This window comes from Gossypium raimondii, chromosome 5 (genome assembly GCF_025698545.1).
Source record: "Gossypium raimondii isolate GPD5lz chromosome 5, ASM2569854v1, whole genome shotgun sequence".
Classification (NCBI taxonomy): Eukaryota; Viridiplantae; Streptophyta; class Magnoliopsida; order Malvales; family Malvaceae; genus Gossypium; species Gossypium raimondii.
Window position 1 is genome coordinate 11,506,556 of NC_068569.1, and position 27,950 is coordinate 11,534,505.

At 34.9% G+C, this 27,950-nt stretch overlaps 4 protein-coding genes across 8 annotated transcripts; 3 read left to right on the forward strand and 1 right to left on the reverse strand.

Moving 5' to 3' along the window:
• The first annotated feature begins 1,566 nt into the window (after window positions 1–1,566).
• On the forward strand, window positions 1,567–5,802 carry LOC105769853 (putative E3 ubiquitin-protein ligase LIN-1). Of its 3 annotated transcripts, XM_012590774.2 has the most exons (7): window positions 1,573–2,777; window positions 2,880–3,027; window positions 3,121–4,088; window positions 4,177–4,324; window positions 4,517–4,759; window positions 4,877–5,186; window positions 5,424–5,802. In XM_012590774.2, exons 1-7 carry the CDS (start codon window positions 1,732–1,734, stop codon window positions 5,459–5,461), a joined length of 2,901 nt encoding a protein of 966 aa, XP_012446228.1. In that variant the 5' UTR covers window positions 1,573–1,731; the 3' UTR covers window positions 5,462–5,802. The 3 variants fall into 3 exon arrangements, with proteins under 3 accessions (XP_052487288.1, XP_012446227.1, XP_012446228.1); XM_012590773.2 differs by having other exon boundaries at window positions 1,572–2,777; window positions 4,877–5,802; XM_052631328.1 differs by lacking the exons at window positions 4,877–5,186; window positions 5,424–5,802 and having other exon boundaries at window positions 1,567–2,777; window positions 4,506–4,678.
• Window positions 5,803–7,159: 1,357 nt separating this feature from the next.
• On the forward strand, window positions 7,160–7,902 carry LOC105767509 (egg cell-secreted protein 1.1). The gene has a single exon (XM_012587063.2). The coding sequence runs from the start codon at window positions 7,435–7,437 to the stop codon at window positions 7,846–7,848; it is 414 nt and encodes a 137-aa protein (XP_012442517.1). The 5' UTR covers window positions 7,160–7,434; the 3' UTR covers window positions 7,849–7,902.
• A 5,612-nt stretch (window positions 7,903–13,514) lies between these two features.
• On the forward strand, window positions 13,515–16,060 carry LOC105768886 (O-fucosyltransferase 23). Its single transcript, XM_012589134.2, has 2 exons — window positions 13,515–13,927; window positions 14,225–16,060. The coding sequence occupies exon 2, from the start codon at window positions 14,396–14,398 to the stop codon at window positions 15,743–15,745; it is 1,350 nt and encodes a 449-aa protein (XP_012444588.1). The 5' UTR covers window positions 13,515–13,927; window positions 14,225–14,395; the 3' UTR covers window positions 15,746–16,060.
• A 1,253-nt stretch (window positions 16,061–17,313) lies between these two features.
• LOC105768885 (E3 ubiquitin-protein ligase RSL1) lies at window positions 17,314–21,318 on the reverse strand. Of its 3 annotated transcripts, none has more exons than XM_012589131.2 (5): window positions 21,076–21,318; window positions 20,875–20,911; window positions 19,895–20,394; window positions 18,521–19,281; window positions 17,314–17,958 (listed from the first exon to the last, which is right to left on the reverse strand). In XM_012589131.2, exons 3-5 carry the CDS (start codon window positions 20,312–20,314, stop codon window positions 17,577–17,579), a joined length of 1,563 nt encoding a protein of 520 aa, XP_012444585.1. In that variant the 5' UTR covers window positions 20,315–20,394; window positions 20,875–20,911; window positions 21,076–21,318; the 3' UTR covers window positions 17,314–17,576. The 3 variants fall into 3 exon arrangements, with proteins under 3 accessions (XP_012444585.1, XP_012444582.1, XP_012444580.1); XM_012589128.2 differs by having other exon boundaries at window positions 20,875–20,948; XM_012589126.2 differs by lacking the exon at window positions 20,875–20,911.
• Between the last annotated feature and the right edge of the window lie 6,632 nt (window positions 21,319–27,950).

The window sequence follows — 27,950 nt, forward strand, 5'->3', positions numbered from 1 at the left end:
CATTTCCCTGGTCTCGTGAATTATTTTCCTTGTCATATAAAAGTTGATAGGTCGCTATCCAACGGTCCAAAATTTTGTTTCGATCAACAAATAATGATCTGGCATATGGCTTCTAAATCACACCATATATATATGTATGAACTGGTCCTTCAAGGTATCATATACACCTGGCTAACAATTATTTATCCTTTGATCTAATCTATTTGTCTTTCTACTTAAAGTTGTGAACGATGTTTGTGTATGAAATTCAGGTACGGTCTTAAATTTAACTTTTTTATATGTGCAATTTGTCCTATTTGTCTTGTTTTTTGTATTATGTTTTGTTTGCTCAAAATTATCAAAGATTTATCCTTTTGTATTTTGAAACATACAAGGTTATATTTAAACCCTTTTTACTGAGGATTTTCCCATCCGGAAGCCATACATATATTATAAAATAGGTATAATAATAAATTTAGTTTTTAATGTTTATATCTTTTATTAATTTCATCCTTATTTTTTAATTAAATTTGATTATTAATCTTTTAAAAGAGTGAAATTGGTTTTTAACAGAAATTTTAAACTTTTTAACAATATTAGCATGACAAACCACGTGACATTTCACGTCCTTTATGCTAATATGATACTATTTAACTTATATTTTACATAAACAAATAATTTAAAATTATAAAACAAAAATTCAAAAAAAAAACAAAGTTCATAAAAGTTTAAAAAGTATCATAAAGTAAATGTGAATTACCATACATGTTGCCATATTTAAAAATTTAATATTTTAGTCCGTATTTTCATTAAAAATAAAAATTCAACTCTTTTGAAATATCGATACTTGATGATCAAATTTGATTCATTTTAAAAGATTGAGAGTTAAATTTAACTAAAAAATATAATTATCAAAAACTAAAATTATCATTATCCACGTTTTCCAATATAACCATTGGCATAAACATAAAGATCTTATATTAATATTAATGTGTTTTAAAAAAAAGGACAGAAGATATTGAAATTGAATCTTATATTTTAAAGATAATAAAATAATGGATAAGAGGGTTAAATAAAAACAAGTATTGGAGTCCCAGATTTTGTAAAAACTAAAAAGCAATGCAAATTGTACCTGACCAATCCGGCAAAACTCAAGCATTAATATAAATTACAAGTTGGTTTGCATGAGAGTCTTGAAACCTCAAATGAGTAAAACCACAAATTGGGGGGTGATTAACAAAGTGGCGTCGATAGTACATAAGCAGATCACATGCTACCCATTTCCCCAAATATGCTGCTCTCTTGTTTGATACCATTTTTAACCCTTAAACAACTTGGTTTTTAATTAGACGCAGACATCTGTCCGACCAAAAAACGAAAATAAATCAGGCATCTGATAAAAATGATCTTTTTTCACTAATATTTATTTTTCACAACACTTGAACCCCTTATGGCGGGAAGTTTAACTGCTTTTAACTGGAACAAACCGGCCTGATCCTTACTTTTATTTTTTTAACCGTCGAAAAGGGACAAAAACACAAAATCACCACCCGCAAAATCTTCTTGTCATAATTTCCTTTTGTTTTGTTTTGTTTTGCTTTTTTTAATTTTTGCTGTTTCTTTCTTCTATGGCTGTCCTTCCGTTATCTTCTATTTTTTATGGTTTATTGCAAGAATGTCAGTGAGGCTTTATAGCTCGATCTCCATTAATCTTTTCCATGTCAAGAACAAGCTTGGACTATCTTTGAAGAAATGGCTTCTTCTTTACAAAATTTGCTTAAAGAAGAAGGGTTTGAGAGAGGGAAGGAAATCAGTCTTAGAAACCCAAGTAGTGCAAAGCCAGATGAGTCGGTAGCGCTGCCTATATACATCTGCCATGCCCGAAAAAGCTTAGGGAAACCCAATCACGACGCTGAGGAGTCTGTTACTCGAAATGGGTCCTCAGTGTTTTCATCTAGAAGGGTGTCGAATTCGGATAGATCGAAACCCAAATCATCGACAAACGACGATACGCCAAGGAGAGATGAGCCTGCAATCGATGACGTTGCCATTAGAGCAGTGATATCCATACTTGGTGGCTACACTGGTAAGTACATTAAAGATGAGAGTTTTCGTGGAATGATCAAAGGAAAATGCAGCTCCTGCTTAACGAGGAGAAAAACCGGTTCCGATGATGGGGTTTTTGAGAATATGAAACTTGGTATTGAGAGCATTGACAGCTTAGTACAAAATCCGGGGAACAAAAAGGAACTTAGAATGAAAACTTTGAGGAATTCGATTGAGCTTTTGAGCATTGTTGCTTCCTTGAATTCTAAGAAAACAAGGAATGGTTCAACTTGCGGAGTTCCCAATTCTCATCTCTCGGCATGTGCTCAGCTGTACTTATCTATAGTTTACAAGCTCGAGAAGAATCATAGGATTTCTGCTAGGCATTTGCTTCAAGTTTTTTGTGATTCGGCTTTCCTAGCGAGAACCCACTTGCTTCCTGATCTATGGGAGCATCTTTTCCTTCCCCATCTTCTTCACCTTAAGGTTTGGTACCACAAAGAGCTTGAACTTCTCTCCAACTTGGATTATGGTGAGAAAGAGAAGAGAATGAAAGTTTTGTGCAAGCTCTACAATGATCAAATGGATATAGGGACAGCTAAGTTCGCCATGTACTATAAAGAGTGGCTTAAAATTGGGGCTAAAGCCCCTGCTGTTCCCACAGTGCCTTTGCCATCGAGTCCCAGTTTTAGATCATCAAGGAGGCGATCATCTGATTCTTTTGCTTCGCGTTCTTCAATCAACAAAAACTTGTAAGCTATTAGCTTAGATAATTTTAATCATTCAAGAGTTTTATCATCATTAATCATGTTGATTTTCTAACTTGTTTCTTGATTTGCCATGATGTTTGAAAGGTATCGAACTGTGTTTGGCACGACAACTGAGTTGCAATCCATTGAGCTTGACCATCGAATCAGAGCATCAATGGACATATGTCACCTCCAGGCAGAAGAAAACGAATGCACCGATGAAGAAAACTACAATGGTTGCAATTATGTTCATGTGGGTAGATTCTGTCTCTTTCTGAAAATTACAGTTCTTTGCTTTCAGATATCGTTAGATTGAGAGTATCATTTATGTTTCTGAACCTGACAGAACATGACAAAGACACGTAGAAGTTCATCAAGCCAGATTTATCGAACTCCGAGAACTGACTTATTGCCGGAAACACGTAAATCAGACCATTTTCGGCTGTTTACCTGCCAGAGTGGGCCAACAGAATGCTTGGTAAACGGAAAAAATGTTGTCAGACATAGTTCAATGAGAAGGAAGGACAATGTTCATCTTCCTTTGAGTGATCTAAGTAGATCCATTGCTACCATTTGCTCCTCGGACAATCTAACTGAGTGTGAAATTGCAGTCCGGTTATTGACCAAAGCATGGTTGGAATCACATGGTGGTCCTGCCATTGAAGCTGCAATAGCAAAGGCACCCGTTATCGAGGGAATCCTCGAGGTATTGTTTGCTTCCAGTGATGATGAAATTCTAGAACTAGCAATATCGATTTTAGCAGAATTTGTAGCCAGAAGTGAGGTGAATAGGCAGATAATACTTAACTCAGATCCTCATCTTGAGATCTTCTTAAGACTGTTAAGAAATAGTGGTCTATTTTTAAAAGCAGCTGTGCTGCTTTACTTGATAAAGCCAAAGGCAAAACAGATGATATCAACGGACTGGGTTCCGCTAGTTCTTCGAGTTTTAGAGTTCGGTGAGCAGTTGCAGACTCTATTTACAGTAAGATGTAGTCCTCAAGTAGCAGCATTTTACGTCCTTGACCAACTATTAACTGGTTTTAATGAAGATAGGAACTTAGAGAATGCAAGTCAAGTGGTTTCTCTTGGAGGATTGAACCTTCTGATAAGAAATGTTGAGATGGGAGGTGTTCTTGAAAGGAACAATGCTGCCATGATCATATCCTGCTGCATTCGAGCCGATGGGAGTTGTCGGAACTACGTAGCTGATAAAATAAACAAGGCATCTCTACTTGAACTTATTGTTGGGAATCATAAGGATTCTAATGGATCTGTTATTGCCTTACTAACTGAGCTACTCTGCCTAAACAGGTAGCTAATCCTTTATGATTAACTATGATTTTTGTTAGTAGTTCCAGAGGTCAAATACATATCCTGATGATATATGGTATCTTAACAGAAGAACACAGATTACCGAATTCTTGAACGATCTACTCAATGGATGGGGTGGCTTGAATACCATGCACATCTTAATGGTATACCTGCAGAAAGCTCAACCTGAAGAACGCCCCCTGGTTGCAGCCATCTTATTGCAGCTTGACCTTCTGGTAATTAATTTCCTTGCCATTCAAAGCATGATACACCAAGAAGTCCAAGCCTCATGCTTATCAAATAGTATCCATCAGATATTCATCCCATCTTGTTCCATTTACTTTAGTTTATTCAGAAGCCAAATCATCTTGTTGTACCAATTATGCAATGTTTTGATACAGAAATCATGGATTACAGTCATTTTGCAGGGAGATCCTTTGAGGTACAGTGTTTACAGAGAAGAAGCAGTTGAGGCCATTGTAGAAGCTTTAGATTGTGAAAAGTGTAATGACAGGATTCAAGAACAAGCCGCCAGAGCTCTTATGATGTTGGGAGGCTGTTTTTCTTACGTGGGAGAGGCAACAACAGAAAACTGGCTTTTGGAACAAGCAGGCTTTCATGAAACCTTGGGGGACTCGTTCCATGGAAAGGAAATAGTTGACGAAATCTTGGTAAGCTTGTCAATTATGGAATGTCCATTATAGTTGCTTCACATCAAGTTTTAATAATGCTCTTCTCTAATCCATGCTTTCTAATGTTTTGTTCCCTTTTATTACTATAACCACTAGCATGAAGAGAAGGAAGCAATAAAAAATTGGCAGAGAAAAGCAGCAATCTCTTTGCTAAACAGTGGCAACAAGAAATTCTTGGCCGCTCTTTCAAATTCCATGGCCAATGGCATTCCTAGTTTAGCACGAGCTAGCCTCTTAACAGTTACCTGGATGAGCAGCTTTCTCCATTCAGTTCGAGATAAAGATTTCCAGTCCATGGCATGTTCAGTACTCGTGCCTCGGTTACTTGAATCCTCAAATTACAGTAGAGCAGTTGAGGAAACGGTGCTTGCTTCTATCTCATTGCAGCAGCTCATAAATGGTTCAGGTATCGTAAACTTTCAGACATTTTCGAAGCTAACCCCTCGGCAGTTATTCAATTCTTTATCTTCCTTGCCTCTTGTTATCCTCAATGATACACAGTAAATGCTCATATAAATTCCGACGAAGATCATTATGATAAACTTCTGGCAAGGCATAATCTGTAAATATTACATGCAAGCAGAAAATGGGATCTCAATGCATTTTCCTATCTGTTTAATTTCAGTCTTTTAATCTTTGCTAGAATATGCCTCTATTATTTCCTCGTTGGATGCGACATAGATAAATCCTCTTGGCAATCATTGTCCACATGGATAGCTTATGAGCTTATTCGACCATCACCAAGCACTGCGAGGCATCAGTGGACATAGCTGGAAGCCTGGAAGATCTGGCCATGCCAGTTAAAGAAATGCAGGAACTCATTTGAAGTCTTGATTGTAAAGGGCGACTATCAGAGGGTCTGGTTAACCACCCTGAACAAAAGAGAAGATTAAATTGTAGTTCTTTCAACTTCCTTTCCATCTTTCGAGAGTGTCTGTAAATGATGTAACATACAGCACATTTAACATATAGCGATTTAGAGAGATGTGAACTGTCAAATCTACAAAGATGGTTTCCCTCAATACAGCATGGAGCATTGCAAAACATGATGACCTATATGATTCAAAATTTAATCATAAGTAGACCCTAAATAACATATAAGTATCCAATGGCTCCAGGTTCCAAGAAATGGAAAATTTGAACCAGACCTTAATTTTTGGTTTGGTTTGTCTTTTCACTGAGTTTATCAGCTTTCAATTTCAGCAATGGTAAAAACCACTGAATTCTATGATGCACTAAAGAAAAGACATGTATAAAAATCTGAGTCTGCAATAAGACTGGCTTTTGTCTCCAAGTACTGACCAGTTGCATTAGTTTTTTCATTAATGTTCAGACATTCGTTGGTTAAAGATTAGGGTTTAGGAGTACTTTCCCTACTTTTTCAAACATACATCAGTTGTCACCATCCTATCTCCACGGAATGTCACAGGTTTTGTCTGATTAGCTATGAATGACACTAGGATTTCACGGTCCAGCTGTTTTACCTCAAAATCTTTAAAAATAACTTGCTCACTTATGTCATGGCACGTGGCTGGCAGGCAGTGGATGTCTGAATTCCATAGACATCACATAAATCCAACAAAATGAGTTTTGTGGTGGTGTCTTCTAGTGGGAAAAAAAGGGGAAGGTCCTTGCAGTGAATAATAAAATGGCAGCAGCAGCAGCAGCAGCAACTAGAAGAAAACCTGCCCCAGCAGCTCTGCCTGTCGAATTGACCCAGCCTCACATGACTTATTCTAAATGGTCGTAAAACAATAATGTGAGATTCAAACTCGAAGGCATCCAAGTAATGGGGTCACTCACTGGTGAATAGTTCTAGCAAGTTGACAATTGCCAGACGCCAAATTCAAAGTTCAATCACTAATTCCTAGTAGATGAATCTTAGCTCAGATCTAAGAAATGGCAGGCACCCAATGGTACGGTTCGTTTCTAGGTAAAGGGGACGGATGGAAATAGCATCTTTTAACCATGTGAGCTCAAGCTTTCAGCAACTAAACATCAAGAACAGCAGCCTCAACTTTGCTCATAATCTAGAATATCTTTTACTAAACTCATCTAAGGGGAGTTCATGAAAATGTGGTGCATTCTCATTTCTTACATAGAATTGCAGTTCATAGGATTGGGGTTTCCTCAACTTATTTTAATTGATTAACTTCAAGTTAGAAGAAAACCAGAACAGTTTTAAATCTAATAATGTTCAGAAAATCACTGATCTTATACAGAAAATTTATGAAAACTCTTAACATATTCATTTCATTTCATGTCTTTTGCTTTTACCTGTGTACTGCAGAAATTTCCATCCAAACCACAGAAACTTGTCTTTTAGTTAAGTTTTGATTATATAGGATTTCAAGAGAGTAAATGGATTTGAAAGGACAAGAGAGAGAGATAAAAAGTTTTAAGTAACTGCTGGTTAAATCAAATGGTTTTAACATCTTTTAATGCAATGTAGTGAACATATGTAATTGAAGAAGCAAAACTGATGAGTCTCATCAGCTTCTTCCTACTAATACAGGCAAAAGGTCTTTTAAGATTCCTTTGTTTTCCATCATCAATGTCGCCATCCCTATATAAGCCACAACAATTCCCAGTCTTTTTCCTCATCTTATCATCAATCTATTTCTACCCCAATTACTTGTCTGTATCTCTAAGAAATGGGTTCCACGTTCAGGGTCTTCTTTTTTGCATTGCTGTTGCTATCGAGCTTGCTTTTCATGGCTAAGGCAAGGCCGTTGGACCTCCCTAAGACAACAACAAGCGACCTCTTGGCTCGATTGAAACTGGATGAGGAATCACCCGACTGCTGGAGCTCATTGATTCAGCTTCAATCATGCACTGGAGAGCTTATTATGTTCTTCCTGAATGGTGAGACCGAAATAGGGAAAAGCTGTTGCCTAGCGATTCGTACTATAAGCCACCTGTGCTGGCCGACCATGATCGATGCATTAGGCTTTACTGCTGAAGAGTCCCACGTTATTGAAGGTTACTGCGACCATGAAGATGATCGATCACCGCCATCCATCGCCCTTACTGATGAAATTGGTTCCTCGAACTTATTTAATCCCTAAGCTGATCATCTGTTATCTAATAATTAAATAACATGAAGATTATTAATTTCTTCATTGCGTATTTCAATGTTTGCATTTTGTTACAATTATGAATGAAATCATATATATATTTAATATAACATAATCCATAAAAAATTAAATATAAAATTAATCCATGTTTTAAGATAAGTAAAATTATAAATAGATTAAAATTTTAAATTTTTATTTACATATTAAAACATAATATAAATTAAACTTATGAAAATACATATGAGGACAAGGATGACAATTGTATGTTGGTTGGATTTTTTCAAGGTATTGCGTATAACTTTATACAAAGCATAATAAATTATATTAAGATACATACAATAATTTTATTTATATTTTAAATTGTAAATATTTAATTTTAAAGTTAAATTTATGAAAAAAATTCCCTTTCTAACTTTTTTAACCATTATTTATGGGTTACTTTTATCTTTTAAGGTATCATGTATTTGTACATACCTATAATCTTTTAATTTCTTTATCATATTTTATGTATAATATATATAAATAAATCTTAATTTTTACCAAAAATAAATAAATTTTAATATAAAATAATTTAATATATTTTAATTAATACATCCAATTAATCTGTACATACATAAAACTATTAATACAAATACGATTAAAAGATTAAGAAAATTAAAAAGAAAAAAAAAGGGAAAACAAAGAAGGCTTCCAAAGCCCATAAAATATAATGTGAAGCCCTGTATGGTCTGAGATTCATGGCCCATTTGAATAGGGGTTTTTTGCCCAGTCATTTCAACAATGTACATACTTAAAAAATTTGGTCATTTTGTTGTGAGGAAGAGGAGAATTGCAAATAACAGAAGCTTAACTTTGAAGAAAGTTTAAACCTTTTCAATTTATGGATTCCTTAGAAATTCTTGGTTTTTCAACGAAGAAGGTACTTTTTCGTTGAGCATGTAAAAGTTTCGATTTTGAGTGGCAGTATCTATCTGAACACTTTCTCTATCAGTTCGGTAAAATGGGTCAATGAACCGATAGTTTTCCAACATTCATCTTTTTATCTGGGTATGCTTGTATTTGTTAGTTCAAAACTTCGGTAAGGAAAATCTCGAACACACGATCAAAACTCGAACAGAAAAAGAAGAAATAGGACAGGCTCCAAGGCGTGTATCAAGCCACTATCTTTAAGGTTATATTCGCCCCCACCTACCTTTGGTGTGCAAATGAGTTCCAAGCAAATTAACCTCAATGATATAATAAAGCCAATGACTATTTGCGTTTTGCATTGACGAGAATAATCCACTATGCACTGAGCAATGTATAAAAAAAAACTCAATTTCTACAAATGATTTATGCAGTAATACTTTATAGAATAATCTAATAATACTAGAAAATGAAGGAAGGAAAGAAAGAATATTAGAATTTGTTGATATGATTTCCAAATGAAATCCCATTCCTATTTATAGTTATTCATTTAATTTTGTAGCTATTCAAATAATATTTTTGAATAGTTATAATTCTTTTGAATAGGTGTCTTTATGAATAAATAAATAATAATTATTCATTTAATTTTGTAACTATTCAAATAATATTTTTTGAATAGTTATAATTCTTTTTTTTAAAAAATCAAATCATATGACTTTTGACCAATGATTAAAAGATTTATCTTTTGATTAATTACACCCATTCATTTATAGTTATTGGGATACTATAAATATTTTTTTCAGTGGCTTCACTGAGTTTTGCTACTAAGTTAGAAGTCAAAAGACCATCCTGCATAAGGTACCTTGCTTCTGCAAATTGAATAGTTGTTTCAATGCTTTTATCCTAGAAACTAAGAATTCATGGTTGTTTGGATAGTGAAATAGTATTTAAATTGTTTTATCACCATCTAACACCATTGGTTCCTATTGAAATATGGGACATGTTGCACATAATACACTTTTGTACTAACGGAGAGATTTCAATGTTGGTAAAATTAATCCATCAACCATGAATTAATCCAATATTACAACAACCATGAATTTTTTGGTAATTCATCTTTTAAAACCTTCATTTTGTAAAATTCTGCTAATTCTCCCGGTGTGCTTCATCGGTCATTCGCGTGCCTGTAAAACTTGAATTCCACCCTTCTTTCTTTGTTCTTGTGAGATCAATAATTTTTTTGGGGGCAATTCTCTGTTAATATATCCACAGCATGAATTATTCAGTGAGATTTCATTTTGTGTCTATCGAGAATGCTGTGTTTCTTATATGTATGTCCATCTTTCATCAATGTTTGACTTCAATATTCTGAACTTCACAGCATAGGCATGTGTATATTAACCAACCTTTCGTGACCTTTAATTTAAGTCTAGCCGTGGGGATATAACCTGGAGCTTGGCATGTCCTCCGATGAAAAGGATGGTGAAATTAAAGGTGGCATTGTATTTCGATTTCCCTGTCATCACTATTTAAGCATACTGACCTACATCTGCTCCTCTCCGGAACTCTATTCCTCAACTTGAACAAGAATTAATTAATAAAGGAAGACTATGCCAGCGTTCCGCTTAGATGAAAATGCAAGTCAGACTTTTTTGCCTTTATCGTTGCACATGTTCCACCATTTGTATAATCCACCCACAAGTCCGGATCAAGTTACATAAAGTAAACCCAAGAACCAGGATGTATTAAAAGGTGTGTTTAGCTTCATCCAAAGATCATGGGAATTTCCCTACCTAAGCACACAGCATTGTGTATCACGAGTTCGCAGGGTTATAGTTGAGTATTGAAATATAGGAACAACTTGTTTGTTGTCTTTCCTTTAGCAAATGATTCCTTTCTATTAGGGAAAGGGGGGGGGGGGTTACCATACATACAATAATACTATAAATGAATAGTAATATTATTTTACTCTTTTGTATGGCTAAAATCAGGCAATTGCTTCAATTGTTGAATCAAATCTTAGGAAAGATAAATATGAATGGTATTTGGTAGTAATTTTCCTTTTTGAGTCGAAGAAAAGGGTGATTATATAATTATTTCATAGTCAACAATCTCTAACCTAATGACAAAAGTATTGTGTTGTATGGCATAAAAGTTTTGATTGAGGCTCCGTTTGTTTCACTGAAAATGGCTTCCGGAAAATGATTTCTAGAAAATGACTTATTTTTCTGGAAAAGCTAATATTTTCTGGTGTTTGGATGAATCTGTGTAGAATATTTTCTTTTGTTTGGCAAGTTTTTTAAAAATATTTCATAAAAGTCGTTTTCAATTAAAAAAACATACATTTGAGATTTTTTTTATTTTTTCATTGTTTAATTGAGTTTATTTTATATCTGTAATTTTATATTTTACATTGTTTTTACATATATTAAAAATATTTTGTTAAATTTAGGTTCATTGCAACGATTATTTTTAGTTGCATGACTACCAACTGAGTATTTTTTTTTATTTTAAAATGTGACATTAACAAAATTGACAAAAAAATCAACAATATGTCGTGAGTTGGACTTGATTTTCAAATCTGGAAAGTAGAGGACTAAATTCTTGACAATAAAATTACGAAACTAAATTGCAAATTTGTAAAGAGTATATAGACTTATGACATATTTTAACATTTATACTACAAAATATTTATTATTAATATATTTATAATTGTAATAAATATTTAGTATTAAAATATTAATATTGATATTTTCAATAATATGTGAATAATATTATTTAAAACTATTATTTTAAAATTTACTATTAAAATAAAATTTAAATATTAAATAATTTATTAAAATAATTAATTATATTAATAATTTATTATATGACTAAATATAAATAATTAAATACGTATGTTTAATAATATTAAAAAATATAATATTTTATATTAATATTTTAAATATTTTTAAAAATAAAAATAAATTTTATTATCAATATAATAATATTAAACTTGATTTAAGTTAATTTTTATATAAAAGTAAAATTATCTATTGATAAGCTCTTTTTCGAAAAATGACCTACACTTTTCAAAAGAGTAAGTTATTTTACAAGGAAATATGCTTATTTTTCGTTGACCTGTAAGTCATTTTCCGTTGACCTGTAAGTCATTTTCCGTTGACCAAGCTGTTTTCTGTGAAACAACCACAGGAAAATACAGAAAATATTTTCTGTAAAACTTTTTACATGTAAACAAACGGACCTGAATCTCTAAACCTTTGCTCCCTATCATTAAAAAATATTCCATAAATATGCCCAAAAACTAGTCTATAATGACAAATTGTTCACTTGTATAAAAAAATTACAAAGATTATGGGCAAATTACCAAGGGAGTGGTGTGAATTCCGAGTCATGTTACATGTGAAATGGCATCTTTGGGCATTTGACAGAGGAAAAGAGCAAAGATTCTACAGCCAAAAAGGAAATTTTGAAAGGGGGGGGGTTTAAAAGCTGCCATAGGAGCTAAAAGGGAGCCCCCACCAAATATCCAATTTCGGGCATTTAATCTGGCCAACGCCTAGAAATGTGAGCCAAGTTTTGGTTTGAAGGTACAGTTTCACTTTAGTTTTTAGGACATGCCCCTGCCTTGCCTAACAAAAAGACCTATAAGACTTTACCAAGCCCAATAAAGAAAAAGGCACATGGAGCAGAGCGAGATTCGGATGTGTCAGTTTTCATCCGGAAAATACTCTACAAGTGTGCTCCCATGTATTGACGACATCCCAAAAAAGACACCTCTCGCATGCGACACGGACACCCATCGTTTTCATCTCTAAACTTTCTTCTTCTACATTCTTTAACGCTTCAGACTCCCCAATTTCACAACCTCATCAATGGTCCACCAACCTCCACACTGCTTCTCATCTCAGCAAAGAATAGATGCCCAAAACCTGTTTTTCATTTGCTTTTTAATCTAACATTTCTTAAAACATTAATGTAAACTATCTTATAAATACTGAGTTTTCGCTGAATAATGGAAAGCCAATAGAAATATGTTTAAAATAAATGAATTTTGGGTTGTAAATAATAGACATATATAATAACAAAAGGTCCTACCTACCTTCCTTCCAGCCCACGTTTTTGACTTTAGATTATGGATCATGAGTTGCCATACCATTTAAACTAACAAATAATTATTACAATGTAATATGCTAATATTCCTTTTATCTATATTTTGTAATGTATTAGTTGTTTAGAATGATTTATCTATTGGAGGTTACCAACTATAATGAAACTACGAGATTAAAAGAAATTACATTCAAATTGAAATCTACATTTGTGATTAAACCAATTTTTACTCGAGATTTATCACGACTAATTCATACATTTATCTTTAACCAATTGATTTTGAAAGTTAAATTAATTTTGTTACGCAGGAAGACGTAGGTTCGAACACGCTGAAGTGCATTATTCTTTATAATATTGAAACTTATAATTCCAATATTTTATTTCCAACTCAGAACTCACTAGAATGTACAGACAAAACCAGGCCCCGGATCCCAACTGTCAACAGATACCACTGGCCAACAAAATTGGTGAAATTTCTTCTTCTTTTTTTTTTATGCATATAGGGTAGGCACACATTATGGACCAGATATTAATTGATTTTCATACGTAGGCTAAAAGAGACGAAGGAAGCGTTGTTTGTTTGTGATGTAGTTTTCTTTTTTTGGCTTTTATTTTGTGATGAGACGGTTAAAGTGCATTTATCAAATCATATAATTTTTTCCCCACCCTGATCTCTTCTGACTGCTTTGCACTTTTGCTTGTTTGTTTGCTATTTTCACACAATTATCCATCCAACATTTGTATTATATTATACTCTATTTCGTGGATTCCTACCTGTTATATTATATTTCGTCGATTCCTACTCTCTTTGTTTTTTATTATTGAAAAATAAGAAGGAAAAAAGGACACGTTTTTTCAATCACTTGTTCATGTTGTCATGACGGTGATGGGCTGTCTCCCTTTTGGTTCATGAGAATTCAGTGTTTTGTGGGTTCTTTCTCATTCGTGATCATCACATGTAAATTCCTTTTGTTTAGAATTGTATCCTTTTCCTTCTTGGGTTTTTTTACTCCTTTGGTCACCATATTTTGATTTCTGCAGAATTCAAAGCAGGGTAAGAACTTTTACTCAATAACATCATCTTCTGGACTGTCTCTTGGGTTTCTTTTGTTAAATTTGTTAGGCTTAAAAAGAGATGCTTCATTGGTCTTTTGAATTGTTGTCGTATGGTATCACGAGGGATTAATCTTGGCTTTACATTTCTCATCCAAGTTTTTTACTTTTCTTCTTCTCCTCCTTCCTAGTGTTGAATTGAGTTTGCTTTAGACTTATGAATCAAGAATGCAATTTTTATCATGTTTTGTCAAGCTTAAATGGATTCTAACGATGAATTCTTTTCTGAATTGTGTAGATTCTAAACTCAAAGCGACATATTTGGTGTCTTCTCAACTCTATATACCATCAATTCCCAAGGTTATTGTGATTGTAGGACTTGGTATGTTCTAAATCTGTTCTTGAATTCTTCTATGGACCTTTTTCAATGAGTTGGGTTATGATAAGGCTGTAAGTTTGTGAATTTCAAATGGACTTGTCCTCTAAAAGTAAGCTTTCGAGGTTAATCGGCTGCCAGTTGACTTCTCTAACTTACATATGTCTTGCACTGGTCACCATGGTTCTGTTTCTCAGAGCTGTGTTGCTCCATTCATTTTCTGGCTATGGTGTGATTGAATGGAACAACCTGGACTTGATTCTAAGCCACTCTTTGTTGTTAAACTCCCATGATGAAGGGATTCGTAGGGACAAGTATTTGGAGGTTCCTCAAATTGTTTGGGGACTAAATAACCAGAAGATAGCATTTGCAAGAGCTTGTTTGACTGCTAGAACGCTGAACCGAACTCTTTTGATGCCTAGCTTAAGTGCTTCACTTTTCTATAAGGAAATTGACCGCTTGCAGCCTATTTCCTTCGATAAAGTCTTCCAATTCGATAAGTTCAATTCACTTTGTAAGGGGTTCGTGCAATTGGGTCGTTACTCGGATCTTAAGAATCAGACTGGAATATATGATCTCCAAAAGGGGAGTGGAAGAAAGTGGACAGTTGAGAGAGACATGGAGCACTTGAAGCAAAGCAGCAGGGGTCATGTTGATGAGCATGAAGTGATTAGAATTGTAGGAAAGAATCCATTCCTTTGGCATGATCATTGGCCTGTCGAGGACTATGCAAGGGTCTTTGAGTGCTTAGTTTTGGTTGATGAGATATCGAAGGAAGCAGATAAAGTTGTGTCCAAGATTAGGCAGATAGGAAAAAAGCATAGGAGCAAAACCGAGATGATACAAAGCGATTTCGATGCCAACACAGAGAGTTCTTCAACGGCAACAGCCCCTTACATTGCAGTCCATATGAGGGTAGAAATAGACTGGATGATTCACTGTAAGAAGTTAGAGCAACGATCAGGCGTAAACCAAATATGTAGTAGCAAACAAGAAATCATAGAAAGAGTGGGGAACATTGTCAGCTCAGAATCTCCCACTGTTGTGTATCTTGCTGTTGCCGATAGTCTCCTCAATGATTCTTCAATATTGAGTGGTTGGAAGAAAGGGTTGCTTCCTTTTGAGAAGAAGAGATTAGGTGTTGATGGGATTTACAAGAAGCATCCATATCTAATTCAGTCAGCAATCGACTATGAGGTGTGCTCGAGGGCCGATATTTTTGTTGGCAACAGTTTTTCCACATTTTCTAGCCTCGTAGTTCTTGAGAGAACACAAAAGATGAAGAGAATGGGCATCACAAGGTCATGCGACATCGATGTTAGGTGGCCGTCTTATGCGTACAACATATTAGGGGAATCAAACGGTCCTCAGAAATGGATGACTAACATGTCTCATTCAACTCTCCAAGCAATTAGTTATGGTTCTAATGCAATCACATGTTGAAAGTTTATGGCATACAATTTTCTACTGCAGTTCGCCATGTTGATGATGCTTGTATATACACTGTAAAGAGAAGCAGGTGAAGAGGCGTATCTTGATACAGCTGAATACTGAAATAGGGTACAGTTTTCGTTTTTGTAATTTTGGTGTCTGATATATCTTATTGTTTATAGAGAACGTATTTATTATGTTGAAGCCATTGTCCATAGATTTATTATCTTTCTTTTTTCAGCTAAATATCCTCATAAAACTTTATTTGGTTACCTGTTCTTGGTTTGTGTTTACAAATGAAAAAATAGTCTTTAAAGCTTTCACCAATTCCTGTTGTAAGGTTACTTGCAAACTAATCTTGTTTTATTTGGTTTCCTGCTTTGCCAACCTGAATATTGTCACTGAATTAAACGAGAATTATGATGATTTTGGTGATCATTTGCTTTAGTTATTAATCCACTTTGTTGTTACCGCCATTCAAGGATAGGAACAGAGTGGAAAAGGTAAAGTGAAGGACCACACGTTGTTGCCACTTGCCTCCATTACAATCAAAGAATTATATTTTTGCTTACTTTTTTCCATCGTGTAGGTCCAACATTGGCCAAGACGGTCCATCTTTTCGGGCTCAATAATCCAGTTATGAAGTATGATTAAAACAAGAATTTTCATGCTTTCTATCAAAATATATTATTATGTCCTTTTTTTTTCTTTTGCCGAATATCAGTCTCTTTACAACACTTTCTTGCTGTCTTGTGCTATATTTTAATAGCAATAATAGCAGGCTAATTTTCTCTTGTTTTCCCATTTGTCAAAGAGGGGTCTGGTCATCGATTTCCGTGTATATATTTTACAGTCCGTGAAATCAGAATTGGAGAGAAACTGAGAAAAAAGGGTGTCAAAAATTTTACCTAGATTGGATCCTCTGTCTTAATCACTCTCCTCATTTTGGGGGCTAACATAGTGTAATATCTGTTTGTCAATGTAGTTTCATGGGCCATTAACATACTCAAGTGAAGTTCATTCGTGGCCCAGCTGTAACAAGAACAAGAAAAAACAATTTGTAACATTTAAATATGGGTGGCCGGTGGCATATCTTAGTAGAATTTGGCTTTCGAGCAACATGGTACCATGGTTTTTCTACGTCAAGTGTGGTGAATACTTTGAAATGCGAGGACATGGTTTTGGGGTTCAAAGTATGAAGGCTATCCATACGGAGAGCTGCTCAAAATGAAAATGCACGAGTAGCCACAGATTAGAAAGCCGTATTATGCAAAAGCCAACAGAAAACAAAGGCTTGTTGTCTGAGAAGCTCTCTTGTGTTGCTTGCTAAATGAGACCTGGGGGACTTAAAAATTGAACTCTTATTAGTAAGCCTATGGACAGCTAGCTCTGCTAAAATGATCACTGGATCAGGCGGCTGCCGATAGGGGTAAGGGAGCAATTGAAACAAAGTCATGCTAAAACCAACATAGCCATTCATATCACAGTTAACTTTTCCATCTCTTGAACTTGAAGACTAAACTGAAATTTTTTTAAGTGGGCAACAATAACCATTAACGACCTCAGAGAAACCAAAAAGATTGAAAAGATGATTTGTTTCATTAACTTTTTTCAATCTGGTGACATCAATAAGTGTTTACCCTATTATCTTTCTTTTTCTTTCAGGTAGAAAGCAACTAACATGCACAGAATCTTTGCTTCAGCTCTTATGCAACAAGAACCACATAGGAATTTGTGTAAATGAAAATGGAGCCAATAGAGTGAGAAACTCTTGGGCTCTATTGTAAACCTTGTTGGACTGATAAGCAACTTATTACCTAACATTGGAATCATCTACACAGCTTCATTGGATATAGTCTTCGTAGTAGTTGTCACTTATTACAGAGACAAATCTCTCGAGCCAAGGAAGCTGACGGAGGTCCTTCATGGCATCCACATATGAATCCGTACAGCGGGGTGGTGATTGATATGGATGATGATCACTAAGACTGAAACCCCCAGCAAGGAACCTTTGGATTAGTGCCAGCTGTGATCTTTCTTGGTCTGAGTATGCATCCATGAGCATAGGGAGTGAATTGAAAGTCTCCCAAGCCCATTGTTCCGATTCTTGGACAGAATGGGTGGCCAAGCCTTCAGAGTTGTCTTCATCCCAAAAGGCGCATTGACAGGTCTGCTGGCTGTCCCTGTACTCGGCACCACAAGAATAACAGAACTCGTGCCCACACCTGAAAAGGAGACATGAAGCATATTGAACATCAAACCAATGTAAAAATGAAGTCATATATGCCTCAATTGCACGTGTGAACAAAACATACAAATACACTTCTTCACACATAGACAAACAAGAACCGGACAAAACCATGCCAAACTGTATAATCAAAGGAAATCAAGTTGGCTAAGTCATGGATGATTTGGTCATATCATGGGGCCAAAGAACGGTCCAAACATACACAACAAAGTTTTTAAGTCCAAACATCAATGGACCCTTCCAGCATAAAAGGTCTCTCTTGCCACCTGATCATGTCAGAGCTCCAACCAAGTTCCCATAAATATAATCTAATCAAAGGGAGGTGTGCATACGATAAGATCAATGCTGTCACAAAGAAAAGAACAACACTACAATTCCAAAATGGTACAAGCTGCATGGCCTGTGACTAGGTTCAGGTGCAGCAATTAGTTGCCAAGTAGCAAGCAAGAAATTGCAACCAATATAATGATTAAAAGCAAGAAGGTTGGCAGCAAAGTATTCCAACAACTAATAGTAAGACCACAAGAAGATGGACTTACCAGCATGTCATGTGATAACAACCTTGAGCAAGTTCAATCATCCTACGGCACTGCTGGCATCGTCTCCACCTCTTGTTTTGTGCCAAGCGATGCAAGGTGATGTCTGCAGCATCTCTTTCCTCAAGTGGGAGGTTCTGATACATTTCACAACTCATTGATGAATGCCACGGAACTCCACATTCCACGCATATAAACCTTTGACAAACAGGGCACTCAACACAGCTATTGTCTGATTGACTAGATGAACTTGCCCTAGTTGATAAGCATTCACGAGGATCAAGCAAGACAGAACAATTTGGATAAGGACAGTATATTCCATCTGAGTGAAGAACATTTGCTTCTGCTTGTGCTCTTTCTAAAGACTCATAGGAAGCAAGAGGAAGAAATGATCTACACTCAGCAGTGGAGATGTAATATTTGCATTGTGACTGAGGGCACCTGATTGGAACTTTGGACGACTGCAGTTTACCATCTACATGAGTTCTCATACAATGGGAACAGAATCTATGGGAACACTTCATGGTGATCATCATCAATGATGGCTTGTCCTCAAAGCAAATAGAACAATATTGAAGTGATTTATCTCCCTTGGCAGGAGAAGAAACAACTCCTATTGCTACTTGGGCTAGCTGCAATGGCCTTAAAAGATCAGTGCTTGGAACAAGTTTCAGGACAAACTCTTCCAAATTACGGGAATGTTCCATGATTCTTTCCCTTAATGCCATCAAAAGTGGATTATCAAGGTTCTCCTCACATGTAATCTGCCAGAAATTCATGTCAGTAAGCTAATTCAAGGTATAACATAAAAGCTATTCGGGGTTACAATAAAGATCATAAACTTCAGACTTTCTGTCTATAAAATAATCATTAAGGATTTTTTTCCCCTCCAGTGATTCATCATAAGCAACTACTAATTCTTTTTTTTCTTAAGTTCTATGATTTCAGAGATAATCAAAACTTTTCAGCATTAAGCCATAAATGATTGGACACACAGTTTGCATTTAGCTGATTATAACATTAAACAGATAACGGTTACAAGGGAGATACTAGCACTAGCTTTGAAGACTTCAAAACTCAAGCTACCAAATTTTCAGCATACTAGAAAGTTGAAAGTTCCAAGTATCATATCAGGAGCCATATTAGCAAAATCATTTAACTCCAGAAGTTTTCTTTAAAGGAAAAAAACAGGTACAATGTGAACCGGCAGCTGTTCAAATAAAGGAAAATAAGCTTTTGTATAGTGTGGCCAGACAAAAAAAAATGGAAGTTCATATTATAGGAAAACTTTCTGATATCATATGATGAAAGTAACTTCTTAAGTGCTTGATACCAAAAGAACATTACAAGGATGCCAAATTGCCAATCATAACTGACCTGATCATGTAGCAATGCGGAATCAGTAAAAGCATATACTCGGCGAATTTTGTTCTGCATAGCCTCTGTCAAACCATCCATTAAGGCTAAATAATCAGCCACAGATTCCTCAACATAAAAGTCAAGCTTTTTCTGCACTTGAATAACAGGGCTATTGGCTGATCTCTCCATGACCACCCCAATTCCTGAAAACCCAGAACTAGAGTCCCCAGTTTCAGCTAAAGAGATGCCCTTGAAGAACATCTTCACTGAAAATTCATCAAGCTCTTTCTTTTCTTCCTCTTTCGCCACCTCTTCATTGTCCTTCCATACCTCATCATCTTCACAACAGCTCTGAAAGTCTTCCTCATCTTCTTCGGCCCTAACTCCCCTAACTAAGGATACAGAGATATCATCCGGTAAAACTTCTTGATCCTCCATTTTTCCAAGACCAACTCCTCCAAATATTTGAAACAATCTCCGCTGCTCTTTACACTTCAAGTAATTATCAATATCCAAACCTAAGCCAAACCATTAAGGTTCAAAAAGGAAAAATGCATCTCAATTTACAAGTCATTAAGAAAAGAAAAGAAAAGGAGTGATCTTTTCTAGCTCATTTTTCGAGAACAAAATCCAAAGAAGCCATTAAAGAAATTGACCAAGAACCCAGATTTTATCACCAAAATCCAGCTGAAACCACAAAAGGAAATCCACAAACAAAAAGTTCACCTTCAAGTTCCTGATTCCAAATCAGAATCTAAAAAATACCCATCAACAGATCAATTCAAAGCTCCAAGCTCAGACCAAAATAATTAAAATTTGGCACTTCAGAAAGAATCAACATCAATAATCCATTAACCCCAGAAATGAAAAAAAAAGGTTAAACCTACTTTAAAATGAACCCCTTCGTTATTTTCCACAAAACTACAGAAAATATATTATACAAAATAAAGAAATAAATAAAAATGGATTATCAATCAAATGAAGTGAAACTTCCATACCATGTCTTGGAACTTTGTATGGAAGGGGAATTTATGGCTGTCATGTGAAAGAGTATTATTAAAAACCCTAATCTCTGACAAGCAAAGGAAAAAAACAATATAATAAAAAAAGATTCATTTTTAGCAAATGAAACCCTAAACGGGAGAGAATTAAACTAAAAAAAAAGGTACTCAAACAAACGGAAAAAAAAAAGGAGTTACCTTGGGGACAGAAGATCAAAGCTTTGGTAGAGAGTAGATAGAATCATCTCTCTCTGTGTTCTTTTCCTTCTTTGTTCTCTCAAATCTGTTTTTAGCTTAGTTTTCTTTTTCCTTTTGTTTTTCTATATTTTATATTATACCGTAAATTAAGATTAAGGATCATTATTTGGAAAGAAAAAGAAGGGAAAAAAAAACCAATTATTTGCTGTTTGTTTCATGGCGTAAGAGAAAAGGAAGGACCTTTTTTTTTCTTTATTTTTTGAGGGGTTTTTTTTTTTTTAGCTTTGCTGACATTCTTTTATTCTTTTTTACTTAGATACAGATTAGCTTTTACAGTTCCCAATAGTGTCACATGTACAATGTTCAAATTTACTCTCTTGATTAAAATTTGAGTTATATGATTAGTCTTTCTTGCTGTTATAGATAATTTAAGCTTCGTCTTATCGTTAATTGTTATTTTTTTACCAAAGGGAATAGAAAATCTGGGTATGGTTGAAATTAGCATTAAAAATAAGAAATCATGTTGTCTCAATTTTTAATGGTTTTCAGCATTTGTAAAATGAGTAGTGGTTGTGTACAATTTTATCTCAATCTTGATTTTGGTGGTGTAAAGAAAAACAATTCAGTACTAATATGTTTTCTTCAGGCATTTTTAAAAGAAAGGATGAAAATTGAAATATGAAAACAAGAATTTCAACCTTTTATTATTGCAAGTCTAACTCAATCCACCTAATAAAACTAAAGGGTTTTGTCATTTTATCGTAGAATAAAAGAACTATTGGATAATGCAATAAACAAGTTAGATTCTTTCAACCAGAAAGATAAAACATAGGCTTAAGAAATCAATGCACATGGGGTTTTGTCTGGTTTATGAGAAAAATATGCGACTGTTTTGACATTTTCAACCCCCTAGGCCTAGGCCATAATATAATATTTTATTTATCTTTTCTAGGAATAAAATAAACCTGCAAAAGTGAAACTGAAGCAGGTTGAAAAATGACACCATCATTATAGTATCTGGTAATCCGCGTCTGATTATTTTACTATTTTTTTATTTAATATTGTAAATTCCTAAATACAAATATTATAAATCAAATGATTGTTTGACCAAATTGCAGTTGATCTGTGAATAAAACAAGCTTGCAGACCAGACGGGTTGTGTTGCGTTGATCGTGGGTTGGGGAATTGATTCCGTTCCGGAATGATCAACCACGTAAATTTGTGTCATTAGAGTTTTTTTCGGATTATTCTATCCAACTATTATCAACATACGAGAAGACTGATTCACTTTAAATGCTACAATGTCTTGTATTATATTCTTTATTTTCTTTATTTATTTTCTTTTAATGTTTATTTTAATTTTATGTTCTATCGATATTTAAGTTTCTTTTGTTTTCTGTAAATGAACTCCTACTTTATATTTGAACTCAATTTTGATGTTTTAATGGGTTTACACTCCACGGTAAGTACTGTGGTGGTATGCTATGATTAAAATAATTGTAGCGATACACAACTCTTTCGCTTTAACTAAGTTGGTTAAGGTTCTAAAAGTAATCACAATGTATCATTATCCAGCTGTGCTATGATGAGACTTAGTGTCATAGGATTCATGGTCCTTGATGGTGAGCCAAGTGAGGTGAACATCATGCAAGCAACATAATGGGTTCTCAAGCGTGAGTCAAGTGTGCTTGGAGAAGCCTCAAGATGGCCTTGGAGGGGTAAGTAGGAAAAATGTCCTTATTTCAAACGTTTTAGTGTTTCCTTAAGAAAATTAAAAAAAAAAATGTTCCTTGTGGGAACTTTAAAGAAAAAGTGTTTCACGGGGTGGAGCTGTAAAAGCTCTTGTGCTATTTAGGGGATAATGAAACAATGTGAACTTCCCACTGCCCCCTCGCCTTGATTAGCTGGTGGAACTTCCTTACTGCGAGTGAGCTATTCTATGGCATGTGAGGTGTCATGGTGTATGGCCATCAGGCAAATAGGTAGCTCATTAATGTCTCCTCAAGAGGAAACCCAAGGACAATTTAAGGTCAAAGGGGCTTGTATCATGTTTTGTGCCACGTAGTGAGGTTGGACCTTAGATTTCTTTAGGCCCGCAGGACACCCCACCGAAAATCCATAATATTGCTTATGAAATCTTGAGATGATTTTAATGTAAGAAGCATCGAGAAGAGATCGTGGATGAGCAATTAATAGATGGACTAGTTACTAATCTTATGAATAGTTGAAATCTATCAAAGGAAACATATTAACTTGTTGGAACAATCAGTCCCTCACTGATCAAACTATTCCAAAGAAGAAACACACTTTCAAGTTCTTGACCAATGAAAGGTCATTAGCAATATTTAATTTATAAGCAGAATCAAGAATCTGGATATGAATGAAGGTCAAAGAGATTGCAATACGGCAGCAGCCTTCACCCACTCATGAAGAAAGCTTTCCTGCAGAGGGATTCAATCAGAGTTTCTTTGAAATTAAGGAAACTTGCCTTCTCAACGTCAGAGTAACCGGTACTAATAAGACCAATGGCAATAGCAAATCATGAATGGACTATGGCTTCTCCGTTTGCCAATTAATATTCCTTGACTTTTGCTGCTAAACCAACTAGCTGGAATTCATATACTTCAAAGTCAATTGAGTAAAGCTACTATGAACAATCAAATGAACCAAGGTTGGACCAGGGAAGAAAAAGGCAAATTTTGCAGCCATGGAGTGTCAAACTAACAAAGTAAAAGTACCATACAAAAGTAAAATAAAACATTTCTATGCCTTTTCGTGGAACACCTGATACAATTAATAAATTAATTAGTAGGGGATTAGAAATGCTCATGAGTCAAGCTACATCGAGTCAAGATCTAATTGGTCGGAACTAGAAGTGTTCATAGATCGGGCCGGGTTGAAGTTCGGTTCCAAAATATTTTTCAAGCCCAGATCCGTTTGCGGATTGGACCGCCCAAAGAATCCATTTTACTATTCAAAAATTTAGTAAAATATTAAAAATATATTTTTTGTTACCATTTTATATATTTTTATAATTAAATTTTATTTTAAAAATATTGTTATTCTTTAAATTGAATTCGAATTAGATTGAACTGACTCAAAGTGCAAAATTCTTATCCAAATTCGGTCCTTAGATAGATCTAGTTGGTGTCCCATGAAAACACTAGGACTCAAACCACAGCAATGCAATGTATGATTAGATCAACGCTAGGGGTCCTTAGGTAACAATACATTGTTGCCAACTAAAAAGGTTATAAAATCAAGAAATAGTAAAAAGGTCAACACCATGGGACAACATCATCTAGGAAACTGAAGAAGCTTAGCTATATATAAAAATAAAAAAATAAAAAAAAAAGTTCTTAATGCTTTTAGAGTGAGAGAAGTCTCAGAAGAGATAGTTATGGAACTAACAAACATTGAATTGAGCAGTAAAATTATGAAGATCTAAAATATCAAATTTCGAAGGTGAATAGGCGATGGCAAGAGAAACTACTTAAATGAAGAATTTACGTCTTAAGGAGATTTTTCAATATTTGTCAAATGGTAGCATTTGGCTTGTATGTCTGTATTTGTAATTTAGTTAGGAGATTCATAACTTTGAATGATTTGTGACATTAAGGAGTGTACTCGAATTTTTATTTTTGTTTCTATTTTGCTTTTGCCCTTTTTACTAAGCTCGATTGTCTTGTAATTGAGCTTTGGGTGTTTTTATGGAGTATTTTGCTGTAGTGTTTGGTCATTTTCAAGAGTTTCTAGGTTATTAGTATCGAGGTGTGATCTTGTATTTGTCTTTATTGTCTAGGAACATGACTTTAGAACTAAAGTATTGTATTTGTTTTAGGTGGTGTTTGGAAAGTTATCTAGTAATTGAATTGAGTGTAATTACTTGTAATTATATAATGGTGTCATGTTTGGGTAATTATTCTAATTTGTGGGTCTCACTAAATTAAGTGTAATTGGAGCATTTCAATTATACTTTCCAATTTTTAAGGGATGAGAATTGGAGTAATTAGGTAGATAATTACATAAATCTAATTTTAAAAATATTTTATATAAATTATAAAAATTATATTATAAGTATAAACACGTATAAATGTTTGAGATAATTATCACCTTAGTATAGCGTAAAAAACAATGTTGAGTAATTCTAGCATGTTGCATACTTTTCAACTTCAATTATAGGTGGAATTGAGATGATCCATATTTCGAAGAGTGCATTGAAGAAAAACATATTGATAATCTTAATGAAACAAAATTAAATTCAGATGATGATAAACTCGATCAAGAACCAACAAATGATGATAAGGAGCATGTGTTAAATATTAAAGAATGAATAACCCAACAAATATGCACTAGAACAATTACACAAAATTGCATATGATATTTTTTTTTTTGAAACTAATATTCAGATTGGGTTTTATTATACTAAATCAATAATACAAAAATAGTAACTCAAAAGCCCAAGAGTGTGGCCGGGACATTTCAAAAATAGGAGATCAAAAACATAAACTAAGACCAAATCCTAATAGTAAAATTAAAGAAACAAAAACCCAAGGTAAAATTTTACCCAAAAAGATCAAACAATAAGAAAAAAATATCAGAATACTCTAGAAACCGCATTAAATGTCATTACTCTGCCCAATCTGAAAAACGATCTAAATTCGTCTTGTCTTATCATCTGCCATTTCTTATTAAAGACGATTCCAGATTTCCAAGGAGAGTTTTTTCCACCGAGCATATTGATTTCCATTTCAAAACTCTCCATTCTTGATCTTTTACCTTTCATTTTCAATCTGGTTCTCGCACACTATCCCTTTCTTTTTGTTTTTTTACATATTCAGGGACTCTTCCTATTAGGTAAATCTCCTTCTTACTCTTCAACGTTTCGACTGCAATAGAGTGTGCTAGGCTATTTGTTGTTCGTGGAGTGTATTCAAATCTGCATTTTCTAGATTTAAACAAGATCTGTTGAATATCATGTATATATGCACCTATCAGTGACTTATCCTGACTGTTCGTCTTGCACTTTTTTATTATTGATAATGAATCACCTTCAATGATAATGTTTTTCCATTTCATGTCGATGTCGAGTTGTGTTGCTCTTCGACACGCAAGTGCCTCAGCAGCAAAAGCTAATGCAACTTGTTAATGGATCTCTGAGCATGCTAAGAGAACCTTGCCTTCACTATTTCTGACCATAATCCCTAGTGCTGAATGACAAAATCTCCCATCATATGCTGCATCAAAGTTGATCTTCACAAACTAATCGGGTGGGTGCTTCCATCTACTGACAACTGGAAAAACTTTGGGGCTTATCTTTTCAATCTCATTTAATTCTAAAATATAACTGTGAACAAAACTCACTATTTTTTTTTAAATCTGCTGACTTTTCTGTGCACTCTAGCGTTCCTATCTCCCCATATTGCCAATAAAACGCAACAAAAAAATCCTACACTAGAATGAAGTGTTCTGCTCAAAAACCCAGGTTAGCCGCTGTAAAAACTCCAAATGAGGTTCTAGTAGAAAAGTCTGACATGCTATCTCTCTCAATACTGATACTGAAGCAGGACATTCCCGGCATAGATGGTCCATTGTCTCTGTTCCACTTTCATACCGGGGGCATATCGTAGTGTTTGTTAACTATCTATGTTGCATATTGACCCGTATATGAAGATAGTTCCATGATATTTTCCAGACTGTAATTTTTATTTTTGAAGGCAGATTAAGTAGCCATAATTTTTTATAGAATCCCTTATAGTCGGTTTGTAAAACATACGTTCTAGTGTCACGGACTTAGAGTTTTCTCACGGATCCGTGCGGCCTTAGGCAGTTTCTTTGCTCAAAAACGCCTAAGTCAGCCTAACTTGCAGTAATAAAGGATTCAACAGTAAAAACGCCTAAGTCAGCTTAACTCACAACAATAAAGGATTCAACAGAATTCCCTTAAGGTTTCCACAAAGAACAGTAGAAGAACGAAGTAAGAACGAGCCTTGAAATATGAACAAAAGCAAGAACACTTGAGAGAAAAGTTTGAGTGAATACTCTCAAAATTCTTATTAACAACTCAATGAATTACAATGAGCAGAGAGTCCTCTATTTATAGTTGAGGCTCTCCAAAATCAACGGTCTAAATCAAAATACATCAATGGTTACAATTAAAAGCTATCACAATATCAAATCTCTAAGATTACATAATCGTATCTTCTAAAGATTTCATTTAATATCTAGGATCACATATCTCAAAAGATCACCTTCCATATTTGCCAAGCATATCTTCAAAAGATCACTTTCCTTATTTGCCAAGCTCCAGAGAGGGGCTTTTAATTCCTCCAAGTAATGGACCAGTCCAGTTGGGCCAAATGACCTCCTTCGAATGCGATAGATAGCACGAATCCGTCATGGTTGCGAGATCCCATGCGCAACCCATGACATTCTCCCCCACTTGTTCTAGCGACACCCTCGTCGCGTCCTCCTCATGGAACTGGTCAATTTTTTCTTGGAACTGCCACAATGCCTCGGCAGGTTCCCAACTTGCTTCGTTATCAGGAAGTCCCTTCCATCGAACTAAGTATTCATGACGCGGTCGATGGAACTTTTGTCTAATCACACGGTCTGCCTCAATGGTTTCCACGTCGCGGTCATAAGAGACCTTTACCCCCATTGGTGCTCGTTCAGACTTGCCCCGATTCAGATCTTCTTGGTCCCAATGAAATGGCTTAAGCATACTTACATGGAACACTGGGTGGATTTTAAGTTTTGGAGGCAACTCAAGCTTGTATGCCACTTTGCCCACTCTCTTAACAACTTTAAATGGCCCCTCATACCTTCGCACGAGCCCTTTGTGCAAGCCCGTATATCGCAACATCAAGTGTAGT